This window comes from Anastrepha ludens, chromosome 2 (genome assembly GCF_028408465.1).
Source record: "Anastrepha ludens isolate Willacy chromosome 2, idAnaLude1.1, whole genome shotgun sequence".
NCBI lineage: Eukaryota > Metazoa > Arthropoda > Insecta > Diptera > Tephritidae > Anastrepha > Anastrepha ludens.
In genome coordinates, this window is record NC_071498.1 from 6,079,652 (window position 1) to 6,095,225 (window position 15,574).

The window sequence follows — 15,574 nt, forward strand, 5'->3', positions numbered from 1 at the left end:
TATCTTTGCTATCCACAAAGCGCTAAAATATGCCATTCAAGTAAAGGGAAATTTTTTTAAATATTCCAATATTTTCCTCCTTAAATGCAGTTTGAAGCGTACGTAACAGCACAATAATATTAGTCAAAATCCGTGACCTTTGTATTAAATATAGGAAACAAAATTATTTGCTCTGGGTAGGCACCCAGTCATGTCGGCATTCCTGATGATAGATGACAGAGAACACTTTCGTTTAGCACCTACTTTTCAATATGAGACACACGACTATAACGTCCTGAAAATGTTAAGACACCACCCCTATCAAAAGAGACTCACACACTGGAAAAATTACCAGTATCCATACTCAAACATTAACCTGACTCGCGATAAACTTCTCTACCCCAGAAATATCACTCGTCTACTAGAAACTATTTTCACACTTCTAAGGATCGAGCATACGCAAATAACTCACCACCATCTTTTTACCCGAAGTCCGAAAGCAATATGCCCAATATTGTGTCCGGCATCCAGCATTTGCTTAGTTTTAAAGAGTTTTAGGCAAAAACATTTCATTACTAATCAGTAACGAAAATTGCTAGGTGTTCCTTTTGAGAAATTATATTTTTTTATTGTAGTAGAACGTAACTTGCGTAATAAAACGTAATTTTAAAGCTAAGAACTTATAATCAGAGTCGATGGCCATTGTAGCTTGCACTTCTATATTTAATTAGGTTTAATATCTATATTTTTTTTCTTATAAATAATAATAAGAATAATAATTTTTGTTGGGGTACTTTTTCCCCCGGGCCCGGAGATTCCAAGAAATTTCCTGCTTGAAATATATTAATATAGTAAATAATACTTCTACCAGAGTTCCGTCACAGACTTTTTTTGGAGCCGTTCAAAAATGTTTCAACATATGCAGTAGTAGTACGATACGATGGGATATTTTGAAAGAATGTGTACCAACTTCACTTCACCGCTTATCGGATACAAGATGGTCTGCTCGAATTGATGCTGTCAAAGTGTTTGCTCAAAATCTACCTGGACCGAGGAAAGCTCTTACAAAAGTGACAGGACTTAATCTCACCGTAGAAACGAAACGCGATGTCGATGGAATTATTAAGTGCATACGTAAATTTGAATGTGTCTTAATGTCTTCCATATGGTTCAAGATTATCACAGCAATAAACTACGTCAGTTTGATTTTACAAAGAAAAGAAGCAACGATTGACGTCGAGGTAAAGAATCATGAATGCCTAGTAGCAGATCTACAATTGTTACGCAGCCAATGGGGATGGATTTTAAAAGAATGTCAAACTGTTGCAAAATGTTTGCCAAACACTTCATCAACATTGCCAGCAAGCCGAAAGAAGAAAGGTAATGATGAAGAACCTGATAATTCAGCGGAAAATATGACCGCCGAAGAAATTGATTTCAAGAGGAACACATTTCTCGTCATCATGGACTCAGTTATCACTGGTATTGAAAATCGGTTTACTGCAATTAAAAACATAAACAACATTTTCTCATTCCTGTGGCTATTTCCTAAAATTGAAAAAGCAGAACTTCAGACAGCAGCTCTTAATTTTGCTAAAAAATACCCTTCTGATATGTCGGAAGAAATCTCAATTGAGATGTGTCACTTGAAGAGTGTGTACAAGGCGAATTTTACTGGAAATTCGGAATGTTGTATGCCTCCGTTCGACTTGTTGAATGCCATCACAGCTAAAAACTTGAATACTCTGTTCCCGAACATCTGCATTGCTTTGCGAATATTCTGCACCCTGCCAGTATCGGTTGCCGGCGCCGAAAGATCGTTCAGCGCTTTATCAAGGATCAAAGACTACCATCGTTCTTGTTCAACTAAGAGTCGAGTAACAGGATTGGCAACTTTGTATTTGGAATCTGAGTTAGCAAGGAAACTCGACTTCGATGATATTATAAGAGCTTTTGCCTCAGCTAAAGCAAGAAAAGCAAAATTCTAAGCATCGTGGCAGTCATTTTCAAATATTTGTAAGGCTCACAAAATGAATAAAAAATTTTAACTTTTTTCAGCTGCGTTTTTTTATTTCAGATCTGCTGAAGAGTTTTCTAAAATTCATTTTAATCAATATTTCATAATTAATTCTATCAACAATTTTATCAATGAGTTTTGCAATGTTTAAATGTTATATCATGTTGATAAAGAAAAAAAAATTGAAGGGGCCCGCATCTCAAGTTTCCCCCGGGGCCCGAATACTGTCTCCACGGCCCTACCTGGCAGCAAGTGAAAAATATATCCGGGAATCGCACAAAATGGAAAAATTTTAATTTTGCTCTATGGTTCGCAGCGGAGACCAAGGAATGATGATGATGATATCAGACTACAGTTATAATTAAGCCCCTTAAGGGCCTTCACATTAGTCTCTTATGTGACAATATAAATTGGGATTCGTTATTATCTTTTTGATATCAGTGTGAAACTCAGTAGATATTTGTATAATTGGAAGAGCATCAGAGAAAGTTGATAACCGTAAATTTTTTCATAAATAGGCAAATGTTGCAGTCACTACTTTTTTTATCATAACTGGCTCACTGAATGAAACGGATCTGCCGCGCGCCTTGTATAGACTCATTCCAATTTGATTTGCTGTAAGTTCGTAATTTAGAAATTTCAGCGCACCAAATTAATATATGTTGGGACTTATGGCTACAGACAGTCTATAAAGAATATTATTTATCCATTTTGAAGCGTTTGAGAGATGCTGTACGTCGCAAACGGCCAGAAATGTGGGAAAACAATTCTTGGATTTTGCATGATAATAACCCGCCATCGCACCGGGTCCAAATTGTGCTAGATTATTTAACCAAACACCAAGTAAATACCATCTTGCAAGCACCGTATTCCCCTGATATGGCACCGTGCGACTTCGTTGCGTTTCCCTAGTTGAAGTTAGCACTTCGTGGAAGAAGATTTCAGCTGACAGAGGAGATCAAAGAGAATGTGACGAAGGAGCTGAAGGCCATCTCTTCGTCAGCCTACCAGGGGTTCATAGAGGACTGGGTTAAACGTTGGCACATGTGTGTTGCTTCAAATATGTTGAATATTGGGTTGATACTCCAGTTTTCATATTTTTCCTCAAATGAATGGACCAAGAGTTTTATGCTGCCTCCGTACGGCGAATAATTTTTTATGAGGGTCTTTTTCGTGGCAGAAATACACTCGAAGGTTGCCCTGCCACGGATGACCGCTATGAAAAAACGCTTTTTCTTATACTTGGTGTTTCGTGCCCGTGGCTCCGAACCTGGCTACGGTGGCGATCACAAAAACTGTAGCTGATTATAAATTTTGTCTTGGATCAAATCATATTTGTCCAACAGACACTGCGTTGTAGCCGTCGATAATACGACATCCCGTGCATTTATTGCATCCTCCGGTGTCCCACAGGGAAGTATTCTAGGACCCCTCCTCTTTATACTCTTTATTAACGATATTGGTTCTTGCTTTTCATTTGCAGAACACTTGTTGTATGCTGATGATCTTAAAATATTTGCGGTGATTAACAGTGTTAGGGACTCTGAAAAGTTGCAAACCGACTTGCACAATGTCCGGAACTGGTGCTATTTAAACCATCTGTCACTAAATATTAGCAAATGCTTTCACGTAAAATATGCTAAATCAAACAACACTTTGCATACTTCGTATAATATTGCTGGCTTACCTTTGCAATCCGTTGAGGAAATTAAAGACTTAGGCGTTATTTTCGACTCTAAGCTGAATTTCACCAGCCATGTTAACCACGTCATAACACGATCATATGCGATACTAGCATTCGTTCGCCGAAATTGTTCTTCATTTACCAACCCACACACTCTCAAAACATTGTATTGTGCTTTTGTTAGATCAAGATTAGAGTATGCCGCTATTATTTGGAGACCGTACCAAATAGGTCTGTCTAATCGGATTGAGAGAGTGCAGAAAGTCTTTCTTCGTTTTGCGCTCCGATCTTTAAACTTTTCTGAACCTGTACCATCGTACCGCTCTCGATGTTTACTAATTGACTTAAAACCACTTGATAGCAGACGGTCTATTCTATCGTGCTCATTTATTATTCGTATTATTTCTGGATCTATTGATTGTCCTTCCCTCTTAAGTAAAATTCAATTTAATATACCCAATATGAGGCTCCGACAGTACGAAACCTTTAAAATTGGCTTCTCGAGAACCAACTATGGGATGAATGCTCCGATTCCTAGGGCATGTTCAGATTTAAATATGTTTTTCAATTCTTCTGGTGCTGATTTTACATGGCCGTATGGCATCTTAGTCAATCATCTTAAATCGTTCTTTTCTTAGTAACTAATAAACTATTGTACATTAGCTTAATATAGTCTGTAAGAATGTATCCATTCAAAGACAATAAATAAATAAATAAATAAATAAATAAATAAATAAATTGCAAGCATAAGGGCGGCATCACACCTCTTTCTGTACATTTATCTTCAGTTAGCCTAATATGTGTATCCGTGTTAGTTGAACGCTCATACAAAATTTCAATGCAATTTGTCTTATATTCTCAATATAATGGTTCATTAAATATTTCACATCTATAGGCAGTGCCGCCTTCCTTTGCCGACGCTCACTTTTATGTATCCTTTTAAGAAATAGGCCCCACAGCAGAAATGTATTTTATTTTTTAAGCTAAAATCTTAGCCCTCGCATATCTGCCAATGTAGTTTTTTCCTTCACCTGCTCACCCTAATGTACATACAATGCCACATAGTACGGAACAAACCTGTTTAAAGCAAAAACTATTCATATCTCCTTTTTATAAAACTATCGCAGATATAGTGGCTTGGTATGTATTTACATACTAAAAGCTTTAATTAGCAAAATATGGAAACAAAGTAAGAGCATTGCGGGTTAACGGCACGCTGATAAGCGATAAACCCGCTAGTAGCTCATTTACAAAGTTTCGTTGAATGGAAAGTGAGTTCAACAAAGTAACAAGAAAATCAAAACGTTTTTCTATATAAAAGACTCTTCGCCGTTCTTGTCATGCTAAAGCTGACCTATCTAAATACCTGTAAATGCACTAAGTTAGGTTAGGTGATGGTGGCTGTCGGACTGTATAACCAACTCACTTAGAACTTACTGGTCTGTGATACCACTGTGGGACGCGGGAACCTCATTTAGTTTTCTTCGCGAAATTATTTTGTGACTCTTATGAATTGCAGGATTGGCCCCATCACCACACCGGACAGTTCCGTAAGAGAATTTAAAAAGTGTCTACCTAGAAAGTTTGGCCTACTTTCAGCTAAGGATGGTCAATTGCAAATGAAGTGCTCAACTATTTTTTTCTCTTCCTCATCTCTATAACTTCTATCATATTCATGGGAGAAAGCTACTAGTTTCAAGGAATGTCTGCTGAATAGCCAATGACCGGTTATAGAAGCCACGACCTTCTAGATATCCTCTCTTGAAAGGCTAAGCAGTGCCTTTGTCTTTTTCTTATTTATTTGCGGCCACAGTAACCTCGGTATTACGCATGTGCCTTCATCTCCGTTGCTCGTTGCCATAGGTACCCCAATGGCCTTTCCATTACTAAGCAGTTGAAGAGAAGTACCTTTTCTAGTTAACTCATCGATTTTATACTGTAAATGCACGAACAACTAGCGCAGTGTACAGTGAAAAAAACGAACTCACGTACCAATGACAAAACATAGGCAACCAGCAAACTTAGTGAAGCAGATAAGCTTGCCGATTGAGTGAAAACCAAAACAAAAAAATTTTATATAATAAAAAAAAAACAACAAAAATAAATTCACTGTTCAAACAGCTAGAGGAAATATAGATAAAAAAAAGCTAACACTTAAGAGAGTTTTCAAGCACACAAGACACCAAAAACGACCCCCTTTCAGAGGTGCGAACAAAATTTCCCTTGAATGGTTGGGCTCTGGCTGCAGTATATAAAAGTCGATGGGAGAGGGATACATCAAAAAGAAAAATGTTGATTAGTAAACACACTAAAACCGATGAACGAAGTAAAAATACGAGGATCGTTTGAAAAGTTCGTGCAAAGTCAGAGAGGTGGCACTACTCGCGCGCATCGAGGTTGAGTTTTTTTGGTAGCATCTCTTGGAAGAACAGTCACCAAGTTTCAGCCAGAGCGGTATATTTATTTGTGTTTGGCTTTCATTTGAAACGAGAAAGTTGAAAGATTTGCAAAAAATGGACGAAAAGAATTTCGAGTGGAGATTTAACTGCCGGCTCACAGTCGTGGTCGCAAAGTTAATAGAAATATAGTTCTAGCTCGTTTCACATCCCCCTACTGCAGACTTGACTCTCTCAGATTCCTCGGAGTACTATTGGTTCCCTAATTTGAAGAAATGGTTGGTAACTTCGAAAATCGAAGAAATTTCTTTTTTACTTGTGACTTAATCTCTTACAAAAAATTAGTTTGGTTCCATATCCAGAGAAAAAAACCAAATTTTGCGTTATAGTATAATATATTTATGTATTCCAGGAAAGGCGTAATTACTCATACAACCATCGCTTAGAGGCTTCTCTTCCTCTCCTCTCCTCTCCCCTTCTTTTCTCTATAAACACCTATAAATACTCCCCACAACACTCTACTTAAGCTGAACAATCACAACTTTGCATTTACCTGAAAGAAAATTGAGAGGCGGAAGTGTTCGAGCAAATATAAGACTCGAACATACACAGCTCTCAGTAACGAATATAAGCTATCGCGTCAACGCTTCTGCGACATACACATACATACATATGCATAGTTATTCTAATTTATGTATGTATGTGTCTATATAGATATGCATGTATACGTAAGCACATATAGTACATTTAATCCCTCTCACCATTTGCCCCCCACTTGGCCCTCACTCCGTATAATGGGCTTAATCTGGCTTTTATGTTTGCTTGCTTTCATCAAGCGTAAATATTTTCCGAGATCGTTACAGTTTTCAGCCTGAAGCATTGGAGCTCGTCGACCCACAGCGCAGACGCTTGTCAATAGTTTCGTACGAGTACAGATTTTGATGGTGATCCCTGGTGCACACTACTTTTATTAAAGTCTTTACATAGTGAGTAAAAATAGTAAATAGGTATGCACGTAGGCGTGTGCGTGTGTGTGTTTGCTTATCAAAGTAAAATTGCCCAAAGCCACTGCCATTACCAGCGCCTTAGCTAACGTCCGCTATGCTGTAATGAATGCAAAGAATTAATCATTAATGTGCTTCATGCAAACAAGTTCGTAATTTAAGCGCAAATGTTTGTGCATTCTTTGCAGAACAGCACAGCAGAACAACAACACCGACGTGATGGCAACAACAGCCATTCGTAGCCGTCTAGCAGCTAGAACTTTAGTGTTTCTTAGGAGCGCAAATACCTATTTATGTGGATGTGTGTGTAGACGCTTCAGTGGTGTGGAAGGTATTGGTGGCAACATAACCTCAGGACATGTTGTCATATCCTTCATCGCGTTCGTATAATACGCGCCAAATTGCCATTACTGTGATGTGGAATTTTCTTTTTAACTTCAGGCAAAAGCACTCCACTGCAAACGACAAGCGCACAGTGGCAGGAGGTTGCAGGGAGAAAGTGTGGAAATAAATTGCGCGAATATTATCACAGAATTAACAATATGACGACGTAGTAGCGTATAAAAAAAAGCGTAGGAATAATAAAAATAACGAGGCAAAACATAAAAGGATATCGCAAGCAAACGCAAATATACACAAGCGGATGCGCTGTTCATCTGAATTGACGAAGGATTCAATTAAAGTGATTGTACAGCTGAGTAAACTTGTTAGCAGGAAGTCGAATGCAAGGCGAAATCAAAAGGATTCAATATTAAACTGTTGATTAATGCCATAAAGATTTTAAAGCATAAAGGAACACAGGGATGAGGTTTCCAGCGCATACCCCGTGGGCTAGACGACCTGGTACTAAGCGATTTAATTCGTTTATTAATGGAAAATGAAACGATAAGCCATACAGTCTTGTCATTTCAATTACAAATTTTTTTTAGTTTCAACTTCAAACGGTAGTAGAGATATGAGTGTCACAAAATTGTATGGGTAAGCACAGTAGAGAAAAATTCACAAAGATGAAGAGAGTGAAGAGAAGGCTTCCTGCAGGCATGCAAAATTCTTTAAAAACGTAGGAACGAGGGAGATATTAACACTTTTTCCGATAGTCAAGCCGCAATCAAGGCTCTGACAACGCTATGATGCAGATCCAAACTAGTCAACTCCTATAAAGAGAAAATGAAATCTCTTGGGTGTTTAAGTAACATTTCTTTGATATGGGTTTCAGGACACAGAAACATAGACGGAGACCAAATTGTTGATGAGCTTATATAAATATATAACTGGCGCTTACATCCTTTTGGATGTTCGAACGAGCTCCTCCTCCTATTTCTGGCGTGCGTCTTGATGTTGTTCCTTAAATAAAGAGACATACAGTTTTGAGCCGACTTCGAACGGCAGATATTTTTATGAGGAGCTTTTTTATGGTAGAAATGTCCTCGGATGTTTGTCATTGCCTGCCGAGAGTCGACCACAGTAGTTACGCCCGAAGCCATTAGGCTACGGTGGCTGATGAGCTCGACAGGAAGGATCCGACAAAATTGGTCTTAAAGATCTCCTACCCGGTTATCTGTATCGCTTTGACTGCTGTTAAAGCGGAATTACACAAATTATTTCTCAGGAAATAGACGTAAGACCGAGGAAGTTCTGGGGACTCCACGCCTTTCAATTTCCAAACTCGTAACTGTATTTACCGGTCATTGGATGATCGGAACTCACGAAAAAACGACAGATTTACTATTTGATCCCCATTGCAGAAGCTGTGAGGACCTTTCAGAGAAGGAGTCTGTTGATCACTTTTTCTGTAGGTATCCGGGCTTGGCAGCTAGACGATTAAGGTGCTCCTTCCTTGGGCAGCCTTTGGCAATGTGCCGACCTAAATTCCATCAATCTTCTTCATTGCATTAACAGCTCTGGGTTTCTGTAGATATCTGCCCGTTGGAGGGCTCAAAATGGTATCAAGACGGCGCCTTAGTTCTGCTTGGGGAGTGTCAGAGTGGTACTTCAACCATTTCACCTACCCACCGAAGTAAATATAAAAGGTACAGGTAGGATACCAAACCTGCTTTTAGTGAATTCTGTTAGTTGTCGCCAAAAGGCCAAGTAAGTCCAAGCCAAAAAGATTCCAAATAAATCGCCTTTATATAGATTTTTCGAAGGCGTTTGCCAGAGGAGGAAGATACCAACCGGATTTAAAATAGAGCCCTCGATTTTTGTTTGTTATAAAATAAAATAAAAACAAATTAAAGTAGAGAAATCTTAAAATATTCTCTCAATTTTGTATTGCTCATACGAGCGACTCTACATATGCAACGCCCTTTGTGCCCATTACCGACAGCGCAGTCGCTGCTGGGCACCTCTGCTGCCTGTACCTACCGTGAATGAATGATAACTGAGGACATTTTTTTTAACCCTGCGTTGGACTTCCTGGTCTGCCCACAGGACTGGCCTCGTTTGGCATTTAAGGAAGAAAGTTGTTGTTGCAGAAAAAAACTGTAGTCCTAAATTTTGGATTCAGTTTTTTCTTGCATTTTTATATAATAGGACTATGAATAAGTTCGTGCGGTTTTACAATAGATGGCGTAACTTGATTATTATTCCACCGATCCACATTTCCAAACATTCATTGGAGAGCTACTGTCGTAAGGCACAAACGTCAGTATAAGTTTTTTATTTGAAGCGTAAACAACAATATTTTTACCACACTTGAAAATGTCGAATTTCGTGCCAAATAATGTGTTTTTGCGGGGAATTCTTCTTCATTATTTTAATATGAAGAAAAAAGCAGCCGAAAGTCATCGTATCTTGGTGGAAGTTTATGGTGAGCATGCTCTATCTGAGCGAACGTGCCAGAAGTGGTTTGCACGCTTTAAAAGTGGTGATTTTGGCTTGGAAGACGAAGAACGCGAGGGTGCGCCGCCAAAGTTCATGGATACCGAATTGGAGGAATTGCTCGATCAAGATCCGGCTCAAACGCAAGAAGAGGTTGCAAAAACTTTGGGAGTTGATCAATCAACCATTTCCAAACGTTTAAAAGCCATGGGAATGATCCGAAAGGTAGGCCATTGGGTGCCGTATGAATTGAAGCCAAGAGACGTTGAACGCCGTTTTATGGCATGCGAACAACTGCTTCAACGGCACAAAAGAAAGGGTTTTTTGCATCGAATTGTGACTGGCGATGAAAAGTGGGTCCATTACGACAATCCAAAACGTCGGGCAACGTATGGATACCCTGGCCATGCTTCAACATCGACGTCGGCGCAGAATATTCATGGCCTGAAGGTTATGCTGTGTATCTGGTGGGACCAGCTGGGTGTTGTGTATTATGAGCTACTGAAACCGAATGAAACGATTACGGGGGATGTCTACCGACGACAATTGATGCGTTTGAGCCGAGCACTGCGAGAAAAACGGCCGCAATACGCCGATAGACACGACAAAGTTATTTTGCAACATGACAATGCTCGGCCACATGTTGCACAAGTGGTCAAAACATACTTAGAAACGCTCAAATGGGATGTCCTACCCCACCCGCCGTATAGTCCAGACCTTGCGCCATCCGATTACTATCTCTTCCGATCGATGCAACATGGCCTGGCTGACCAGCACTTCCGTAATTACGATGAAGTCAAAAAATGGATCGATTCGTGGATTGCGGCAAAACCGACCGAATTTTTCACAAAGGGAATCCGTGAATTGCCAGAAAGATGGGAAAAAGTAGTAGTAAGCGATGGACAATATTTTGAATATTAAATTTGTAACCATTTTACGTCAATAAAGTTTCAAATTTCAAACTTATTCATAGTCCTATTAATAGGACTATGAACAAGTTCGTGCGGTTTTTTTCGAAATTTGAAACTTTATTGACGTAAAATGGTTACAAATTTAATATTCAAAATATTGTCCATCGCTTACTACTACTTTTTCCCATCTTTCTGGCAATTCACGGATTCCCTTTGTGAAAAATTCGGTCGGTTTTGCCGCAATCCACGAATCGATCCATTTTTTGACTTCATCGTAATTACGGAAGTGTTGGTCAGCCAGGCCATGTTGCATCGATCGGAAGAGATAGTAATCGGATGGCGCAAGGTCTGGACTATACGGCGGGTGGGGTAGGACATCCCATTTGAGCGTTTCTAAGTATGTTTTGACCACTTGTGCAACATGTGGCCGAGCATTGTCATGTTGCAAAATAACTTTGTCGTGTCTATCGGCGTATTGCGGCCGTTTTTCTCGCAGTGCTCGGCTCAAACGCATCAATTGTCGTCGGTAGACATCCCCCGTAATCGTTTCATTCGGTTTCAGTAGCTCATAATACACAACACCCAGCTGGTCCCACCAGATACACAGCATAACCTTCAGGCCATGAATATTCTGCGCCGACGTCGATGTTGAAGCATGGCCAGGGTATCCATACGTTGCCCGACGTTTTGGATTGTCGTAATGGACCCACTTTTCATCGCCAGTCACAATTCGATGCAAAAAACCCTTTCTTTTGTGCCGTTGAAGCAGTTGTTCGCATGCCATAAAACGGCGTTCAACGTCTCTTGGCTTCAATTCATACGGCACCCAATGGCCTACCTTTCGGATCATTCCCATGGCTTTTAAACGTTTGGAAATGGTTGATTGATCAACTCCCAAAGTTTTTGCAACCTCTTCTTGCGTTTGAGCCGGATCTTGATCGAGCAATTCCTCCAATTCGGTATCCATGAACTTTGGCGGCGCACCCTCGCGTTCTTCGTCTTCCAAGCCAAAATCACCACTTTTAAAGCGTGCAAACCACTTCTGGCACGTTCGCTCAGATAGAGCATGCTCACCATAAACTTCCACCAAGATACGATGACTTTCGGCTGCTTTTTTCTTCATATTAAAATAATGAAGAAGAATTCCCCGCAAAAACACATTATTTGGCACGAAATTCGACATTTTCAAGTGTGGTAAAAATATTGTTGTTTACGCTTCAAATAAAAAACTTATACTGACGTTTGTGCCTTACGACAGTAGCTCTCCAATGAATGTTTGGAAATGTGGATCGATGGAATAATAATCAAGTTACGCCATCTGTTGTAAAACCGCACGAACTTATTCATAGTCCTATTATTTAAAATAAAAAGCTGCAAAATTCGAATTCAAAAGCTTCAAAACTCAATATTTTTATTTTACTGCAAAAATTTTATCAAAAGCACAACCAAATACTTAAAAAAATATTCAGAAAAATACTCGAAAATTAGACTACCATACACTCAGTGTCCGATTTGAGTTCACCAGATAAACAACAATAAACACAGGCAAAGACTGCTCAGACTAAAGAGTTGAATGCGGCCTTTATGAATGCTTGAGTTGGTGCTGTGAATTACAATTTTAGAGCAAAGAGGAGGCAGTCAATCTAGCGAAAATCCAAGTGGTGGCAGAAAGTAAACGTGCTGGAGTTAAAAAATCTGCATAAACTTGTTTCCCTAAAAGCCAGTGCTAAATCTGCACTCCCCAGTGGCTGCAAGAAAACACCAACATTCCGAAATGCGTCCTATAAAAAGCATGAAAACACGCGCAGAAGCCAAAAAAAAAAAAAAAATTAAATAAAAAAATAAACAACACTGCCAAAACGCTTGCAAGAGATTTAACTGGTTTTTCGACGTGAAATATTTGCGATTTACATTTAAATTTGTTTGTTTAACTTTTTTGCTCTTGCAAACTAAGTTTTCTGCTTCTTCTTATTCCACTATCAGTCTCCTTCGTACTTACCATTTATAACGTTGAGCATCACAGTCACACTGGGGCTATTTGACGGGCTACATGTGTAATTGCCATTATCTCGTTTTTTCGCTGATTCAATGATTAATGAGCCGGTCTGCATTTGTCAGTTGAATACCAACGAAGCAAAGTGTCAGTGTCAGTGCCGGCGTCAGAAATGGCGAGGCAGAATTGAAAAGCGACGTGGCCAACGTGCCAAATACAGTATCCAGGGTCAAAGCCGGTGGATGTGTGCCACCAATCCATGATATAGGCCAAATCGTTTTTGTTGTTGTTGTAGTTGTTGCGTGTGGAAGAAAAATGGAGGATAAGAAATTAATATGAAATAAGATTATATAAAAACGTGATATTTTGAATTATCTATGATTTTTTCAAATAAGATTTATAGAAAATCCAAATAGTTGCCAAAACTCTTGAGCCGATGAAATCGTTGGTACGAAATTACTTGTAAGAGGGTGGTTTGAAAAGTCTACCGAAAAATGAAAATTACTTAATTGCCTTTATTTTATTTCTCAACATAGTCCCCTTTTAGGCTTACACACTTCGTCTAACTCAGTTCTAGTTTGTTGATCCCATCCAAATTTGTCCAAGACTGAAAAATAGGCACTCGTTTCTGCAAACACCTCCTTGTTTGAATAAAATCTTTTTCGCTCCAGCTATTTCTTCAAATTGGGGAGCAAATAGTAGTCCGAGGGATTTGAGGGAGCTAAGTCTTGAGAATTGGAGGGATGTGAAACGAGTTGGAACATTATTTCTATTAATTTTGCCACCACAACTACTAAAGCGTGAGCTTGAGCGATTTCGTGATGGAAAATAACTTGTTTGTAAATCCCTCGACTTCCTCGAATACCAAGTACAAAGAAATATACCGATCTGACTGAAACTTGGTGTGTGTTCTTCCAAGGGATGCTACTAACTAAATATAACTTCGATATGCGACAGTAGTGCCATCTCTATGACTTTTCACGAACATTTTAAACGACGCATTGTGAATTATGGATAATTTAAATTCACTTTTGTTATACTACAAATGAAGTTATACCCAACAGTGTAAAGCAAGACAGTTATAAAGAAATAATAAATTATGGGCGACGGTATGTCTGAAGGCGCATTCAACGCAACAACGTTTTGTACGTTTGATTGTCACAGCCACATGGACACGGCGAAAGAAAAAAAAAAACAACTTAGCTGATCTACCGATACCGCCTTTAATAGATTCGAATTTGTAAGTCTCTAACATTTTATTCAACTGATAAATTTCTTCTGTAGTTGGACTGTTCTATATCTCAATGCTTAAAAAACTCCTGCCTTGCTTGGTCCAGCCTCGAAACAAAAATGATCCGTACGCCATGCGTACCAATTGAGTGCCAGTCGGGCAATCATTGGATTACCAAAAATAAAAAAAATTGCGAATCTTTTGATCAACAAGGAGCAGCAATAAATCTATTGCTCATCATTTATTTATTTAAATTTATAGCCAATTTCTTCTATTTTGTTTGCACTTCGGCCTGGTGAAAATGCGTAGCCATCTGTTCCTTGCCTGTTGCCGCGCCTTAAGAGTATTTATGCTAATCTGAATTTATTGTTAACAAAATGTTGGTGCTGTGAAACATGAACACAACTCTCAACGTTAGCTTTGGCAGCCAATTAGGAAATATGAAATAACTGCGGATACAGAAAATGCAATAAACTTAAGCAAAATACAAAGGCAAACACGCATAAGTAGTTATAAGTTATTTATTCGTTTATTAAATATTGCAGTTGCGGAGCAGACGATGCCGCCAGGCGGCCAGACTGTCTTGGTTACACCCGTATGCGACAAGGCAGCCCATTGTTGAACGTGAGGAATGTTTTTGATGTTATTGCCATTGAACAAGTAAACGGCAAGTAGACGTGCGAAATAAAAGTTTCAGAAATGCTGATAATTGTTATTGCAATTGTCGCAACGCCGACTTTGTATGGGTACTTCCAGTGGGCAGTCAAAATAAAGCCACTGCTCAGCTTTTATTTAGCACATTTCGTTTAATCCTGGACGACTTTGAAAAGGTGTTGTAATTAAGAAACAAAAATGTAGGAACATTTTTTCAAATTATTGAGAAGAAATATTGAAGGATTTAAAAAAATATTAAAAACTTTAACAATTATTTTAAAATTTGTTTTTGGAAAAAAGCTCGAAACATTGCATTCTCATGGAAACAATTTAAAATTTATACACAAAGCACGCAACAAAAATAAATTTGCTTTCGAAGCCTTATACGTAAATATTTCTTAGTTAAGGAACTACTGTCTAAGAACTCCATCGATTCAATTTTTGGAAAATTTTGTGAAGATCTTTTACTATACCTCATAATAAAATGTGCAAGTGAAGGGGGAAAAATACTAAGTGGTTCCCGACATTCAAAATTTTGTAAAAGTACTCTTTTCTCAGAATTGAAGGTCAAATAATTGTGAGTATAAGAAAAAACATTTTGCGTACTTTTCTATAAAAACTTATAAAAAAATTAAGAAAAAAGTTTAATATTTTAAATTACTATAATTTTCTTTATAAAAATACTATTATTTTTAATGTTCGATATTTTATATTTTGAAATTTTGTTTTCCTTTTTTCTAAGTTAAACATTTTTGATTGTTTGTTAGTTATATGTATTTAAAGTTTTTCAATGTTTAAATGTTTCAATTTCTTTTTTGTTAAAAATTGAATTTATTTTAATTTAATCATTCATATTTTTTATAGGTATGAAGCTTGGGACAAGGA

General features: G+C 38.3%; 1 protein-coding gene across 1 annotated transcript in view; it reads right to left on the reverse strand.

Moving 5' to 3' along the window:
* LOC128862579 (zwei Ig domain protein zig-8) overlaps positions 1-15,574 on the reverse strand; it is a 186,755-nt gene that overhangs the window by 10,920 nt on the left and 160,261 nt on the right. The window contains exon 6 of the mRNA XM_054101301.1: positions 12,811-12,916. Coding sequence (XP_053957276.1) covers positions 12,811-12,916 — 106 coding nt within the window. The remainder of the gene's footprint in view (positions 1-12,810; positions 12,917-15,574) is intronic.